Consider the following 18105-nt stretch of genomic DNA (forward strand, 5'->3'; position numbering starts at 1 on the left):
ATCTGTCGTGTTTGAAGAGATGCTTTCTCCTTCAGGCCTGACCTATGAGACCATCTGGTGGACCCTTTAAGAATAAACTGGACTTCTAGGAAGAGAACTTACTTTTCTAGCCAGTCACAGAAAAAAAAGCCAAACGATATTCTGCAATACAATCCATCCCTTACGGAAAGGATTATAGAGTTTAGGGAGTTGAAAATTTGATAACAGTATTAGATGATGTCTTATTCCTTCCTCTAGAGATAGTGCTTGTGTTGTGGTATTACTGGATATTGTCATTTCCTGCCAATTTTTGATTTTTAAAGCAAAAAGTTGGCCATGAAATACTTAAACATTCTAGAATGAGTGTGTAATTTGGAGAGCTCTAAGATTTTGGCAGGAATACGTGAGGTTGTGTTATGAGGTGGTGGTGTGATGGTACAGCGTCTGGCAATGTGAGGGGGGTCAGGGCGGACGGGATGGGGGCTTGTAAAGGGGAAGCACAGAGAAGAGGGCTCTCAGGGCTCAGTCAAGCTGGGAAGAGAGTTACCCGGGGCAGTCCTCAAGCTTGTATATTGGTACTGGCCAGTGAGCTGAAGGGACGAGATGAGGAGGCCATAGAGTGTGAACAGCCCCTGTGTTCACTCTGAGCGAACAAGGGTGCTCAGAGTAAGCAAGCAAACAATGTGTGCCAAGGCATAAATGTGCACTTAAGGAGACTTGGTCTACACATTTGATATAAGGCAGGATATTTCCTTTCTGCAGACTTTGGTGTCTAGATATTTAACACCCATCCCCCCATTCTTTTTAATAATACTTTGAGCCCCGCATGGGTAGGGTGAGGCAGAGTTCCTCTGGGTTTGTGAGATGTGTGCCTCTATCCTGTAGCCTTTCATTCACCCAAGAACTGGAGCTGACCTTTGCTGCCCTGGAGACGCAGCACCACCCGCGTGGAGTGTGCTGGCTCTCTATCCTTAACCATCTGTGCAGTTCATGGGGACCCTGGATTTCTGGGCAGAATCCGGATAAGCTGGTTGCTGCTTGGATGTGAGTGCTGAGGGGAGAAGAAAGGAGCCGGGGATGCTATCTGCCTGGATCGACAATATGAGACACTTGAAGTGGCCTTAGGAACCTCTCCTGGGAGTATGAACGTGGTGACCGGATCGACAGTGGATGGAGAATCTTAATTGCCACCTCAGTGCCTGAATTCTATCCTTGCATCCAGCAGGTGTTTCATTTAGGCTGGACTCTCTATCCAGGGGAGGGCATAGTTGCCATGGTGCTGAAAGAGATTCTTGGCTGGCCGCCGCAAGTTTCTTCACGATGGCCTGATGCAGGCGCCTGGGGTCTTAGCGTGTGCAGCGGTGAAGCGCAGAGAGCACTGCATGGCTAGGAGGAGAGTCGAGGGCATAAACTGGGCAGGATGGGTGGTGGGAGGACGTGCAGCAAGCCTTGTAGTAGGGACGGTGCAGAGAAGGGAATAGGATTAAAGTGGAGAGTGAAAGTGAGTTCAGGAAGTTAATAGGTAAGTCCTAGGGAAGGTCCTAAGACCAAACAATGGTGACCGTATTTCTAAGCCCCAAAGAGGGAATGTAATCTTGCTAAGGGCTTTTTGTATCCTGGTTGTGAATTTATTTATAGGACATGATAACAAGGTATAAAATTAAATCATATTTAGTTGTGCCATGAACACACTGCCTAATTTTTATCTGGCACCCAAATCTAAAAGGTGTGTCCATTGTGTCTATGGTATCAGTGGCCATATTTTATTTTCACAATGATATGTTTGCTCTGACACTGGATTTTTAGCAGAGAAGAATAGTAGAAATGGTGATCCATTGATTATTTTTAAATGCTTTAATGCCCCTAATGTATAAACACAGCCCTTTAATATTCTACTTGTGACAGAACCCTTATGAAATCATTTGATTGACGTTTTTAGGGTTTTAATTTTGTTAAATTAATTAAACAAGGAGCCCATTAGACCGAGGTGGCTGTGAGGCTGTGTGGCCCTCTGTAGGCAAACCAAAATCTAATTCTGTACATGGCTCAGGGTTCCGAAATCAAAACGCCAAGGACGACCAGTCACAAACAGCCAACTAGGCTTTAGGCTACAGCTCGTCAATAATTTCCTTTCTCTGCTTCCATACTTTCCCTATATAAGTCTTTCCCCAGCTCCCATTGGCAGAATGTTCCTAATCACTTCAGGTTTGGTGCTGCCCAACTGGAATGGGTTTTTGCTCAAATAAACTCTTAAAATTTTAAATATGCCTCAGTTTATCTTTTAACAATTTAAAATATTTTAATTTGTCAAGATCACTTTTATGCTATTTTTAAGTGATATTTATGCCATTGCTTTTTTTTGGCCACGGGATCTTAGCTCCCCAACCAGTGATCAAACCCGCGCCCCCTGCAGTGAAAGCACGGAGTCTTAACCGCTGGACCGCCAGGGAAGTGCCAATGTGATCACTTTTTAAGAGATATGTAAATGCGCCTTACATTTATGAGGGGTTGTACACTTTCTAAAGCTTTTATTTCGCTGTTTGAGTCTCCTTCGATCCTTACAACAGCGAGAAAAGTAGGTTGGGAGGTTGATGTTCATTTGCAGTTGAGGAAAGGGAAGTACACCTAGTGGAGCTTAAGTGGTGTCAGCAGACAATGAATGGGGGAGTTGGGTGGAAAGGAGAATGGAAACTCAGGATTCAGAAGTCCTTGGGGTGTTGTTGGCAAAGCCTCTGACTTCGCTTCAGGGTCTCTGGCATCCATTAAACTGTTTGGTAGATTGTATGCTGCTTAGGTATTGATATTGTTGTAATGACCCCAGTGTTCTTTGCTTTCTGTTACGTTGCCTTTGTATGGACTTCTATTTTAAGACTGAATTGCTGAATTAACTCCTTGTTTTGGCATGGGGGACAGAGACTTGCTATTATTTTAACATTTTTCAAAAGAACAAGGTCTCTCCTTGTCCTCTGCTTGGTATTTCATAATTGGGAATTGTTGATTTTATATTTTGTTATATTTTTACGGATGTCCTTTAACTACTGCTGACACCGTGATAAGATTCAGGGGGCTGGGGAGCTGTTACTCTAAGGCCAACAAACGCTACCAGGGTTTGAGGATGGAAAGCAAATAACGTCTTCCTCCGCTGAACCTCTATGTGATTAAGTGTCGGATTAATAGAAGACTGAGAATGGGAAAGAATCGTAGAGAAAGAGGAAAGCAGAAGGAAGGAGAAGAGGCAAAAGAGGGACACTTAGAGTGGTTTTTATTTGATCCAAAATAGAAAGTAAAATCAACTGTGCCAGAAGAAAAAGTAATTTACATTCTCTTCTGATCTCATTTAAAGCTTTATCTAATTCTTAAAGATGTCTCGAAGGACACTATCATGACCACCATCTCCCAGCTAGTCCTGTGTTTTTGTAATCTCAGCTGAGTTTTGTTATGTCTGTAAAGTTATGGCAAATAGTAAACTGATGGCCCACAGCTGTGCATCGTGGGTGGCACCTCAAGGAAAGGAGTCTTGAATTCGTTGGAGGAACAGCCTCCAGAGGAAGCTGAAAAAGATGCTTACTATGACTTTCAAAACAGCTAGAAAAGAGGAACAAAAATTTGGGAGAAGCAGAGAGGGAATCTAAGTTCCTCCGTGTTGGTTGAAATGGATGAGCACTTCAAGGGGGTAAGATAGGCAGTCAGCAACTGCAGGCGTGGGGAGGCAAGCAATCACAGCAGCAGACTCCAGATAGGGACTCCAGGAGAAACCCCTGTTCTTGTGTTCTTGGTTTGTTTTCAGTTTCTCTCTATCTCCAAGATTCCTGCTCTGTGTGCGGGTCAGCCTGGGGAAGGAATGAGCAGCACACAATTGAAGCTACGCCCAGCCTGTCTGTGCATTGGCTGGGGTTTAAAGAGCTGAGAAGTGGCCTTTTTTCTTGTTTTTTTTTTTCCTGTCTTGAAAGTTGCTCTTCTCCAGGCGCTCCTCTTCTCCTTCCTCTGGCTACACAGGCTCTATACTGCGCATCCCTCTTAGAAAGGCGCAGTGTGGTTCTGAGTTGGGAGGGCAGAGAAGGGCATTAGACAGAGATGGCCGAGGCATTCTCATGGTTTACCATCAGGTTATGTGCTTCGTACTTTATAGATGGAGTGGGAAGTCTCTTCTGATGAGGAAAAATCATACCATATCTCTTAAGTCTCAGTGTTTCAGATGTTCCCAGTGGACTAAGGCAATTTGATGTTTTTTTCTCATTAAATATTTTCTAGCTTAGGATGGCTGGGTCAGGCTCTGTCCTGCTGTTCTCTTCTCTTTTCCTCTTTTGTGCCCCCCTCTCTTCTTCTCATGTGTCAGACTTACAGACTCTCTCTCTGTTTACTTAAGATCTTCACAGCACATCCTTTCTTTGGGACTTTTCGCCGCACCTCTGGAATGTTTTCATCCTCTGTACCTGACCTCTCCCTCACACTGTGAGGTGCGACTGTCCTGTCGCTGCCTCTCCTTCTGTTGCAGGAAGGAAGGTGGGGCTCTAGAGGATCATCACATCCCAGGACTCAGGCGAGTCCCTGGGACGGCAGCCAAGTGTGGGTTCTTGGCTTCGCGCAGGAAAAGATTCAAGAGCGAGCCAGAGTAAAGTGAATGAAGGTTTATTCAGGGAGATACGCACTCCATAGACATAGACTGTGGGCCATTTTGGAAGGCAAGAGGCCCCAGGGTATGGGGTTGTTGGTTTTTATAGGGGTGGGTAATTTCATAGGCTAATGAGTGGGAGGATTATTTCAACTACAGTATTTTGGGGAAGGGGTGGAAACTGCCAGGAATTGGGCCACAGCCCACTTTTTGACCTTTTATGGTTGGCCTCGGAACTGTCATGGTGCCTGTGGGTGTGTCATTTAGCTGATGTATTACAACGAGCGTCTATGGAGGCTCAAGGGAAGTCGACTTGTCCGCCATCTTGGACCTAGTTGGTTCTAACTAGTTTATGTCGTACCCTCAATGGCTGTCATTTTTTTAAGGGTTGTACCCTGCCCCCTTTCTGTCTCGCTTCTACACCCAACCTGGCTCCACAGTGTGGTTTACTCACTGACCTCTCCTCAAAGTGCTCTGCCTCCCAGTGTTCCCCCAGTGCCATTAGATGCCTCCTTAAGACAGATCTCAGGTCTCCCTCTTGTGGCATGGTCACCCAGGTCACTGAATGCTTCCATTAAAAAAAAAAACAAAAAAACAACACAACTTATTTTCTGCATTGTGGGAACCATGACATATAGTTCTTAGGAAATCCTGTGATTTAGGTAGTAGAAGTCTGGTCTTCTGAAATTCTATCATGGTACCCATCCATCCAGAAAACCAAGAAAACAAGAAAACATCCTCACTTTATCTTAGTAAGTCTAGTTTTCCTCATCCACCTCTTCCCTGCTATGGTTTTTTTGTAAACGGCATCAAAGTTCATCAAAGTTGTACCTAGGTAGAAAGACCAGCATAAAGTGACCAACTTTTTTTTTTTTTTTGCAATTATAGCTTCATTTTATTTATTTTTTTAAATTTAATTTTATTTATTTATTTTATATACAGCAGGTTCTTATTAGTTATCTATTTTATACATATTAATGTATACATGTCAATCCCAGTCTCCCAGTTCATCCCCCCACCCCCCCCACCCCACCCCCCCGCTTTCCCCTCTTGGTGTCCATATGTTTGTTCTCTACATCTGTGTCTCTATTTCTGCCTTGCAAACTGGTTCATCTGTACCATTTTTCTAGATTCCACATATATGCGTTAATATATGATATTTGTTTTCCTCTTTCTGACTTACTTCACTCTGTATGACAGTCTCTAGGTCCATCCACGTCTCTACAAATGACCCAATTTTGTTCCTTTTTATGGCTGAGTTATATTCCATTTTATATATGTATCACATCTTCTTTATCCATTCATCTGTCAACGGGCATTTAGGTTGCTTCCATGACCTGACTTTTAAATTCTCTACTGCTAACTAGGTTTTGGTTTCCTACCAGCTACTTAACAAGATAATAAGTCATGTTGCATTACCTCCACTTTTATCTTCATTGCCAGTTATTTCTTGTTGCCTACCTGACCGTATTTACCACTCACAATAAAAAGTACCTCTGCTGCTGACCTTCAAGGACTTCTGTTTTAATACCTCTTCTTATCTTTTCTCTCTGTCCAAGAATTATCTTTCTTCTCTCATTGTCTTTCATACACAACATTCATAACACATGCAAGCAACAGCAGCATGACCATCTGGGTCATCTTTGACACTTTGCCCTGACCAGATATCTTATCTCTGCAGGATCTTATCTTTCATGATTCCATTAATTGTCTATTGCTCCTCCCACTAAAAAGTAAGCTCAGTGAGAGCTAGAACTTTATCCAGGTTCTTCACTATTGTATTTCTCAGACATTAGAACCATGCCTGACACATAGAAAGTGTTCAAAAATATTAAATAGGTAAATTAATAAATGTTGAGAAAGAGCCAGTGGGAGAGAAGGGGGAGGAGATAGTAAGGATCCAGGAGAAGGAGCTAAAAGAAGGAAAGTTCTCAGGGATTTGAGGGTGGAACTTGGGAGGAGGTTTGTTGCATGGAGGGAGGGGGAGTCTGGAGAATAAGCAGAGTGATTGACCATCGATAAGAAGTGGACAGGTTTCTTCTCTGGAAATCAGAAGAAAAGAGGAAATGCTGGTTGTGCTGATAGGCTATAGGTTTGCCCAAACAGACGTAGTGTAACTCAGTGTGTTTCCTTCTAAGAGGGCTACTTTCCTCTGTCAGGAGGAGGGTGTTATCTGTAGAAATAAGGAGGTGGCTGGAGAGTGGGAAAGTTTGTCACTTTGGAGAATGTGAGAGAGAATTGACCCAGGAAGCATAGTTGGATGGTCTGGGAAGTGTGAGGACTGAACTGGCTTTGCCAACCAGGATCTGTCCAACTGAGCCCTTTTCTTCAGCAGCCCTCAGCCACCCCAGCCCAGGAGCAGGTCAGGCGGGTTGCGGAGAGCTTCCTCGGCTCTCTCAGATCAGAGTTTTCACAGCATCCTCTTTCTCCCGGTTTACCTGGCATGTCGTCATGTATTATAACTAGATGTTTATGTCTGCTTTCCTTGTTGGGCTGTCAGCTCTGTGAGGGCAGAGACTTGCCTGTCTTATTTAATGCTGTGTCTCCAGCTCGTCCATGCTTGAGGTTTTGCCGTATGACTGTGATGCACGTACAATGGAGCAAGGGAATTTAATGTACTGGGTAGAGAGTGTTGGATCCTGGAATCTGAGATGCGGGGAAGGAAGGTGAAAGGAGGCTAGTAGAAAGTTGGCATTAAGGGGAAAGACCAGTGGTTGAAGAACTGATATGTTAGGAATAAATGAGAAGATCTGGAAATAAATGAATGTGATCGGAGAATGGAGTATCTCATTTTATAATTTCAGAGATGGGACTGTCTGGGGGAACACAAAGATCAAGCAAGATTTGGCCATTGGAGTGGGTGGTTGAAGTGAAGTGGAGGAGAGAGTCATTAGGGATGAAGAGGTCGTGGATATCTTATGGCTTGAGATGCGGATGTCGAAGCCTCCACTGAGACTTTCTAGTGGGTTTTTTTACCTGACGGCGAGTAAAATAATGAAAGGGCATGCATATATTTACAAGTAATGAACTCATAGTTTGCATTTAGCGTTTATTCATTTGCTCATTCATCCTCCCATTCACTCTTATTTAGAAACTGGCAGTAGGCTGTGTGTACAACAATGACCAAAGCAGACAAGTCTAGGCCCTCATGAAACATACAGACTTGTAGGAAGGGCAGACAGTAAACAAGCAATCTGTAGCTATAAATTGTGAAGAGTGTCAAAGGGAAAATTAGATTGAGGAATAGGTGAAGATGAGTTTTGGCAATAGCTATTTAAATGGGTGCCATTTCATCAAAGCTATATTGTGGATACTCTTTAATATTGAAACTTTATTGCTTTTGTTTAGAACTTACATAGAGCCACAGATGGGTAAATTTGCCTTACATTGGGTGTTGGGTGTTGGGATAGCCCCAAAGTACAGTTTGGGGGTACATTCAGAGGGCGCTCAGTTGTCATGGAGTAGTTCTGAGAAATGTGTGATCGTTCCATGACGGGCTCAAGGTTCAGCTGAGTCAGCTGTGAGATGGAGGGCGAGGGTCACTAAATGTTCATTTAAGTAGGGAACATTCTCCGAGGCTCTGTTTGCATATCCAGGGAACCTGCAGTTCCTAAACTGTCCTACAATTATAAATAGTGTTTAAGTAGAAAATGTATAGGATATGCATCCTGGAAAACTCCATCCATTTTATTCCTTGAATTCTCTAAAATAAGTGTACATCTTGCCAATGGAAAAAATTTCTCTATTCTCGTAGTGGAAAAATTAAACGTAATTCACCATGATAGACTCTATGATATTTCTAAAATGCCAAAAATCTAGACAGCATGGCAACTTGACTTTTAGTTGTATATGACACACATACGAGGTCTACTATGTGATTTGTATTTGAGCATCAAAAAGCGTCATAAATACGTAGCTACTTTAATAAATCCAGAAAAAAATCTTTCTGTCGTATGGAAAAAAAACAAGTTTTATTTCTCGTCTCTACTATATTTTCAAGAGCTGTATTTCTTGCTTTTGTGGTAAGTCTTGGTGAAGACTTGTTAATAGTAACTGAGAAATATACTGCCTTTATAATATAGCTCTTTATCGAATTTTTTTTTACTGTAAATTCATTACTTTGCTCAAGTACTTAACTCTATTTTTGTCATTCTTGCCACTATTCTACTGAAACAAATTGCTTTATTTTTATTTTTATTTTTTTTAACATCTTTATTGGAGTATAATTGCTCTACAATGTTGTGTTAGTTTCTGCTTTATAACAAAGTGAATCAGCCATACATATACATATATCCACATATCTCCTCCCTCTTGCGTCTCCCTCCCACCCTCCCTATCCCACCCCTCTAGGTGGTCACAAAGCACCGAGCTCATCTCCCTGTGCTATGTGGCTGCTTCCCACTAGCTATCGATTTTACATTTGAAACAAATTTCTTAATACAAATTTTCACCACTTTCTATCCCAATCTTCCATGGTAGTATTTATAAAAAAGGCTTTTACATATTGAAAAAAAAGATGTTTGTATTCATTCATTCAAAGAATATTTATTATGTGCCCGTTATGTGCCAAGGACTATTCTTAGGCTGGGGAAACAAAAGTGAACAAAACAGACAAAAATATATGCTTTCATTTACCTTCTTTTATGGTGTGGGGAAACAGACAATAAACATAATAAAGAAATCATATTTTTGCCTTAGAAGATGATAAGCCTGACAGAGAAAAATATGTATCAGGGTACATAGAAGCATATAGTTTACTGTAGAAAGGCTTTTTATGACAGAGACCAAACTATATTAATTGAAAAACTTACAGAATTTCTAATATAAAAGCAGTGTTACAATGGGATATAGCTTTTTATTCAATTTTACTTGTGTATATTTGACATCGTTTATTGGTGGGATGCTGTGTTGGACACTTTCATATAGAAAACTGATTTAATTTCACCATACGATCTCATGAAGTAGGATTCGCTACTTCAACTATACATATGAGAAAACTCTGATGTGGGGAGATTACATCACTCTCCCCAGTGGACGAAGCACGCGAGTGGCAGAGCCAGAATCCAAATCTAGATTTTTGATTCCTTACATGGCTGCATCTAACCCTCCAACTAGTTTATTACAACACTCTATCCTAAGGCGGCATAGAGACTTCAGATTTTGAAGTCCTTCCAATAAAAATAATGTGTTCGGTTATAAAGCAACTTTCGTGTAGTCCAGCGAAGTGATTTCTGAGGGGCTATTCTGCAGATCTCTCAGGAAGAAGGGAGAGAGGGAAGTGACTCGAGGTTCAGTATCAACATCCAGTAACACTCATTCTTTTCTAAATTCTCTGCAGCAGACCCGCAAGTCTCAAGTTCAGTTGTTGTAGTGATAGCCAGGTTAAATGTATTCTTCCACTAAAAACATACCCTCAGGGGCTTCCCTGGTGGCGCAGCGGTTGGGAGTCTGCCTGCTAATGCAGGGGACACGGGTTCGAGCCCTGGTCTGGGAGGATCCCGCATGCCGCGGAGCAGCTGGGCCCGTGAGCCACAACTACTGAGCCTGCGCGTCTGGAGCCTGTGCTCCGCAACAAGAGAGGCCGCGATAGTGAAAAGGCCCGCGCACCGCGGTGAAGAGTGGCCCCCGCTTGCCGCAACTAGAGAAAGCCCTCGCACAGAAGCGAAGACCCAACACAGCCATAAATTAATTAATTAATTAATTTAAAAAATATATATATATACCCTCAGACTTGTAGGAGTCATCAGGAGCTCTCATTTCCAAAAGTGCGGCTCCGGGCATTTGATAATCCCGCATTTGCTGGTGCGGTTGACATAATTGTATTTCACATACGCAGTGCGTGCCCCTGTTGTTGGACCAGCTAAAACCGTTCTCGCCCCTTGGTATTGGGCCATTCTGCTGATACAGGGTGTTATAAATATTACAGCAGGGGCAGTTTGTATTACAGGATAATACAACATAATTTGACAGACGAACTCATTTCCTATTTATTCTCTGTAGTCTGAGACGTGAGTTAAAATTTCAGTGTGTTATAAAGGTTATGATAAAATATGGCCAGTAATTAACACTTTATTTAAAATATGCTCTCTATAAGATATGCCGGCAAGAACTTTGCTGCTCTTACTTAAACTGATCATGGTTTGGGGGGTGGGGGTGGGAAAGAGGGATTATATCTTTCAAAATAATAAGAACTTAAAGTTTGGAAATACACTCTCCTCATGTGAAATCACTGCTGTACCCGAGCCAGCTGTAATCGAGAGGGGCATCCTGTGATTGTGAAAGAAAATAATGTGAGAAGGGAATTCTGGACGTTGTATTTTGCTTGAGTGACAGTGATATATTTGGAAGTATCTGTCTTCCCCTTTCATGTTCCCCAAACATGTTTTCATGTTTGTTTCTTTTGGCCTCCTATGGGCTACTGTTTCCCTCTAACTCCTGAGTCCAGTAGTTGGTTTCAAATACTCCTTCTTAATTGTTTATCACTACGAACAATTACAACATTTGCTGGGGAGTTATGTCCCAGTTTGCAGTTAAATTCTTAAGTTTAAATAGTTTCGTTATCAGTAAAACGAAGTATCCTTTAACAAGGGAAAATATCTGATCATGTTTTCCCAAAGTACCATGCACAGAAGGTGTGATAGCTGGTGTTCTCTTTCTTTCCTTTGTATTCATCACACATGTATTAAGAGCCTATGTTAGCATGTGTCAGGCAAAGCTCAGATACAGAAACAGTGTTCCTGACTCTTTGCTCTTTTTGACATATGATTATTTTAAAAACACATATATAGGACTTCCTTTATGCCAGGCACAGTTCTAAGCACTTTACAAATATTAAGTCTTTAATCCTCACAGCAGACTTAGGAAGAAGGTACTGTCCAAGATCACATGATTAGTGCTGGTGGAACCAGCGGATTTGAAGCCGGCAGCCTGGCTGCAGAGTTTGTGTCCTTCTGCACTACAGCATGCTTTGTCTATTAATTTTCAGATAGCCATCATTTGTATGCAATGAAAATAGGATATAGTTCCTGCCCTCAAAGGGTTTACAAGCTAAAGCTGTTTCTTCTTTCCATATGTATATTCAAAGATCAGATCTTGATAGAGCATTGCGGTGCATTAATTTACTAGATATCTTCATTTATTAAGTATGTACGATGTGTACTAGAGACACAGGGACAATGCAGGCTGCCTGTTAGGGAACTCACATCAGGGAGAGACACAATTTCATAAGTGCTGATGGAAGGATGTATTTCAATGAAAATTTTCCAAAGAGGTACTGTTTGATTTGGAGTTTGCTAAACAGAAGAATGGAGAGAGAGGAAGGAATTGTGGGTTGAAGGCACAGGGGAGTCTGTATGAAGGAGCCGGATGGGATCAGGAATGGAAATGACTAAGAGTACAACGTGACCAGAGAAGGAAGATGGGTCTAAGTTCAAATGGCCTACATTCCTTGATAAAGATGTGGAATTGATTCGGTCAGTAATGGGAAATAATGAAGAAATTTAAGGAGTGAAAAGACAGGGTACAAAATGTGTCTTAGATCCATGAAATGGACAATTTGATTCAGAGCTGCCACTAAAAGTAATGTGGTTTCCCAATTTCATTTTTTACCTCTTCCCCCTCATCTGCCTTCTCCAACCCCTTTGTTTCCTCTTCTTTGGCATCTCCCTTTTTATTTTTTCTCTAACCCCCATCCACTTTCATCACTCCTTCCCGTAGTAAAAAATGTCTACTTAATCAAGGTTTAGTCACAAATTTTCAGGAAAACACATAGTATCTGCCATTAAATCGTATAATGAATTTCAATGTCAGTATTCTTTCTACTTGCCAATTCAAAACTTCCCTCTTTTTTTTTTTTTTATAAATGTATTTATTTATTTTTGGCTGCGTTGGGTCTTTGTTGCTGCATGCGGGCTTTCTCTAGTTGCGGCGAGTGAGGGCCACTCTTCGTTGTGGTGCGCGTGCTTCTCATTGCGGTGGCTTCTCTTGTTGTGGAGCACGGGCTCTAGGCGCGCGGGCTTAGTAGTTGTGGCTTGTGGGCTTAGTTGCTCCGCGGCATGTGTGATCTTCCCAGACCAGGGCTCGAAACTGTGTCCCCTGAATTGGCAGGCAGATTCTTAATCACTGTACCACCAGGGAAGTCCCAAAACTTCCCTCTTGTTAACGGTATTTCAAACATCAGCGTCAGAAAGAATATGTCTTTGGAGGAGCAATAAACCACTGAAGGAAGAACCTAAAATTATGATACTTAAGTGATACCCGCCCCTTCTCACACGAAGTTCCATCCTGCCTCACGGAGATGCATTCAAATTTTGCTTCGTCCTGATGGAGAGAAGCAGCAGCGTTGTGCATCTCCAGAGAGCTCTGGGATTGCTTCTCAGCTGTACTCCCCTGTCCTTCCGGTGCAAAATCCATCCTCCCTGAGTCTATTTCCTCTAATGTGTTTACCTAAAAGAACTGTTAAAAGATAAGGCAGTTGGAACTACTACAGAAAAGCACAATGCAGATGAAAAGCGTTGCTATTAGTTTCTATTTTTCAGCCAGAGTTGAGCTCGGTATTTCCATGCCACGGTATTCCTCCAGGAACTCTATATTTTAATGGCCTGAAATTTTCATCCTTCTGGAATAATGAGAAAAATACAGTTCACCTTCAGTTCTCGCAGATGAGGTTGGCCTTTGTCCTGGTCAGCCTTTCAGAGGATCTGTCATTCATTTCCAGAGAAAAACTTAAAAGACAACTTTCTGAACGGCCCCCGATTTGCATTAATGATCTCCTTCGAGGGAAACGTGCTCCTTTTTCTCCTTGAATTTTTATGCCTTCTTTCTTTCTGTAGATCGAAGAGTCAGTTGAGACCCACTTCGGCAGCCATGGCAGAAAGGCCGTTCTGTACAGGCCTCCTTCCTCCAGCAAAAGGGATCTGCAGCTCCACCAGCGCATTCTCACTCAGCATCACTATGCGGTTGTCATCACTGAAGAAAGGCTCGGTGCCGACCCTGGGCTGGGGCTACTAGAAAAAGGTCAGAGTCCGGAGTAATTACCGAAGTTGCTTGCCTTCTAATATTAAATATTTCCTGAAATGTGCTACTATCTTCCTCTAAAAAAATTCACAAGAACCAAGTTTTACCCATGATCCGCTTTCTTGCATCACAGAAAACTTGGCTCCTTTTCTGCTTCCTCTCCATTTTCTTTTAGCTACATTTCTTTATTCCTGAAATTATTTTGTTTGTATTTTTGTAGCATTTTGGAGCTGCATAGTTCATCTTTAAATGCTACGTAAAACATGTTTATGTTTATGAGCCCAAATACGTGTTCTGCCCAGCACCAAACTGCTTCATATTTTAAGAAAATTGCCACTTCATCTGACTGCAAGTAGAATGTGCTGGAAATTGTTTCGAGAAGCCAGCTAAATGTGATTCACAGATTGGTTCTAAATGCAAAAGAAGTATAGATATTTATCTCACACGCCATTACTAGTCAAGTACTTTTTTTAAAAGAATTTTACTTATTTATTTATTTATGGCTGTGTACTTTTTATTTCTATCATTTGAAGTGAAAAATAAGAGACAAGTTTTTAAACAAGTTATTTGAAAAAGAAGTTGAGTAGGTGATGAGGGTCAAAAGGGCAATAACAGTAACAGCTGACATTTCTTGAGTAACTAACCATGTGACATGTTGTATTCTGTATTCATGGCCTCATTTAATCCTCACTGAAGGCCCCTGAGTGCCCTAGGATTAAGAAATATTCATTCCTTCCCCAATTCCAGAAGAGGAAACTGAGGCTTGGAGAGGTGCAGTGACTCACCTTGTATCTTAAACCTGGGGTGATGGAAGGGCAGGATTTGAACCCCTGTGTTCCAACTCTCACTTCTGTGCTCGTCCTCTTCACCTCCGTGTTGCCCACTTCCTCTTTGGCCCCTTATCCTGCACTAATCTATCATTACTAGAGCTACCAGGATGTATAGCACTCATTCTCCATGAGCCAGTCAGATTTTTCTCTTTACGACAACACAGTGTATCTGTTTTCCTTTTTATCAAAAGCTGGGGGAGGGAAAGCAATTTGAATCCACTGCTGATCTCCATGATGGTTTCCTTTGGGAGAAAAAGTCAGATCCCAGTGCCACAATAATTTTCATTTGTCATTTCACTTTCAGCCACCTTGACATCCTCATAGCACTTGCTCTTCAGTTAGGTCCCCCCTTGCTCTTTGAAGTGCTGGTTTATGCTGGTCAGTGAAAGAGGCTGGGGGACATTTAGCCATGATTACCCTTCACCACCTTTTACCATGTTGGCGGTAAAGTTATAAGCTGCTTAGCTAACAAAGCTCCCAGGGAAGAAAGCCCCAAGAGATCCACTTTGATGAAAAGAAAGTTCTTAAAAATGTGCAGAGGTCATTAGCACAGGTCTTCAGGAATGCCATTTGCTGGTCCCTGCCCCCAGGAGAAGTATGGAAATCTAGAGCTTTTGGAAACAAATAAGAAAAACAAAAGGGAAGTCGAATGCTCTAGAATATCAAAGCAGCTGGAAACCAAGTTTACAAACCTCACTGGGGTTGGTTCTATTAAGAAGGACCAATCTAAAGTTCTGGAACATCCATAAATGATATTGTCAGAAAACCATTGATCAGAATAGCTGTTGTTGGTATTAAGGAAAGATGTAAAACATTTAGTCTTCCTCTCATCCCGTAAATTATTTTAGCCCATCGCTGAACCAGGTGCTTGACTGTATAACCACTGCCTTTGTGCCACATGAGCTGTGCTCCTGGAATCCTGCAAAGCATCCGCCCTGATAACACAACACTATTGTCTGAAATTCCCATGTTCTTCTGTCTCCTTGGTGCTGCTACTGACTGTGTATAGGCACAGCTTGGATTATCTGTGCATTTCAACTTCAATTCCAATTTTCAGTTTTCTCCAGTTGCAAAACAAGGAATATGGCTCTTCTCTCCCTTGATGTCCTCGAGTCAGTTTTACAAGAAAAAGGAGGATGACTTTGCAGCTTCCAAATACCAAGAAAGTGCGAAGAGAGCCTGAAGGCAATAGAATCTGGCAGCAAAGGGAGCTGCTGGGCCCGTAGCACAAGATAACTAGACGGTGTCACCAGAATTTGTCAGTGTAAATACTGATTTGGCTCCCTTTCCCCACGTTTCCTCAGCTTTGAAAATATCCATGCCTCTTTCTGGGTATTCTTTTACTTTGTATAGTAAGATATTTTTCCTGGATCAGCCTCAAGAAAGGGTAGCAATTTCACAAGTATGGGAAATTGATTTTTGGTTCTTCATTGGATTTTGTAGTTTTCACTGTGAGAGCACGTGCATTGAATACCTGAGATAAAAAAAGTTCTATGACTATCATCTAACATGTCCCTGATTATCTAACCTACAGAAAAAAAAGCCACTTTTTTATTGCAGCTTATTTTCCGTAGCCACACATTTAATCTACAAGTTATGTTTGAATTGAAGCACTTACTATCAAAAATATTTTCTAGAGATTTGATTCTTGTAAAAATTTTTTTTCTTTAGTTCCACATATCCACCCCATGCTTATTTTACTATGTGTACAGCAGCAGAAAGTGGGATGCTATATTGGCACCGTTAAACTTCATCTCCCCATGTTGAACAGCTTGGGGAAAGTGGAAGCAATTCAGAATGATCTGGAGACCTACCCCACCTATCTTTCTTTTCACCATTGCTGTTTGCTAACCTGAAATTTGAAAATACTACATTAAAAACAAAATAGGCACTCCCACAAAGTACAAGAGTACTCAGGTGCAGATCTGACACATTTATAAAGTACATTTTTAGTCCTAGGAAAATAAATATAAAATGCATTTTCCCTATTCTACTCATTTATTCCACCTGCTTTCCAATCCTCTTTTGACTCAACCCCCACCATTTCTGCTGACCTCTTTTTTGTGCCATCCTTTGAAGCACAGGTGGCCTTTTTCCAGCATGGGGCCACTTTTTTTTTTAACCATTTAAGGCCAGAAATGGATAAAAATTAGAAAAAATTAAAGGGTGCTGGTTCAGGCAGGCAACGTCCTACGATTCAGTATAATCTGTTCTTGCAGAGTTACGTTTGGGCTTCATATTGTGTTTAATTTTCCCACTAATTTAGTAAACATTTATTGAAAGGAAAAGCAACCAGTCTTGGGTTGTAAATTCGAATATGGACATTATGTTTTTTCCCCGGTTAATTCCATTCTATGATATAACAGAAATTGGTGGCTCTAACCGGAACGACTATGAGGCTGTGTATACTTGACCTTAAGCAAGTTAAGTGCTCTGAGTTCTAGTTCTCTTATCTGTTAAAGGCAGTAATGACTTTTTACTTCACAAAAGTATGTGGTGAGAATTTAATCACTTTGTCCACACGCATCAGAGTTCTGGGAAGAAACAAAGGAAAGCCCCACCGATATTTTTCTCATTCAGTAGGCTGGGAGTGGGACCCAGAAATTTATATGTTAAAAACAGACACAGGTAATTCTGACATGTAACCTAGTTTGGGGAGCATTGTCCTAAGGGATATACTATTGGTTCAAAGAATAGCAATGTTTAAAGTTAATTTGGGGAATAAAACGATACAAAAGTCTGCCTGCTACAATGCCATTGAACTACTTAAGATTTATTGGTATAGTTATTTATCAGCATTTCGACTTTAAGCTGATTTTGAGAACAGTAAGAGGACAATTGTCTTTACAGATTCATGCCTACAAAACTTAGCAGAATGTAAAACATATACATTTGTGGTCCTTCAATACCCTGCTTTGGAAAAATATATCTTATGTCCCTGCATTTGTAAGAACATAATTCTCTAAAGGAAAAGATTGGAAGGACCAACCAATTATTCCCTTTCCTAGTATCTAGATAGTATTTAGTAAATCAGTGCTTTAGTACGTGGAATAGTATAGTGGCCTAAAAGAGTAGGTGTTTTCCAAAAAAGTTCTTAACCTATTCCCATGGCAACATCCAAGAAGGGTGTGACTCAGGAGACTCTGATTCAATGGACTTTATCATTAGATCAGAATTATTTATGTATACTTGAAGAGTAGAGCATATTTAGCAATTTTCTGTCCATTCCTGAGTGCATCCTGCACTTTTAAATTAAGTGTATTATATAGTCAACGTGAAAAACAAATGCCAACTGCTATCAGAGCTACAGAATTGGAGTTATTACTCTTATGGTTTCAAATTGCTCTTGTTTTTGTAACTTGGGGGTTTTACATGGAATGGTTTTTGAAGAAATACAGAAAGTGAAAGACCATAGAAATTTTCTTGCCAGGGGTTGGCAAACCATGGCCCACTGGCCAAATCTGACCTAACGCCTGTTTCTGTAAACGAAGTTTGATTGGAACACAGCCACGCATTTGTTTTTGTACTGTCTTTGGCCTTTTTTGTTCTGCAACAGCAGAGTTGAGTAGTTGCAACAGAGACTGTATGGCTCTTAAGGCCTAAAATATTTATTATTGGGCCCTTTACAGAAAACGTTTGCTGACCCATGGATCTAGACTAATTCTATGT

The 18105-nt window shown here is 41.3% G+C and overlaps 1 protein-coding gene across 3 annotated transcripts in view; it reads left to right on the forward strand.

The window, feature by feature from the left end:
* CPED1 (cadherin like and PC-esterase domain containing 1) overlaps nt 1-18105 on the forward strand; it is a 296363-nt gene that overhangs the window by 17395 nt on the left and 260863 nt on the right. For all 3 annotated transcript variants that reach the window (XM_068549367.1, XM_068549369.1, XM_068549370.1), the window contains exon 2: nt 13423-13606. In XM_068549367.1, the coding sequence (XP_068405468.1) occupies nt 13423-13606 (184 nt within the window). The remainder of the gene's footprint in view (nt 1-13422; nt 13607-18105) is intronic.

Source organism: Eschrichtius robustus, chromosome 8, assembly GCF_028021215.1.
Source record: "Eschrichtius robustus isolate mEscRob2 chromosome 8, mEscRob2.pri, whole genome shotgun sequence".
Taxonomy (NCBI): domain Eukaryota; kingdom Metazoa; phylum Chordata; class Mammalia; order Artiodactyla; family Eschrichtiidae; genus Eschrichtius; species Eschrichtius robustus.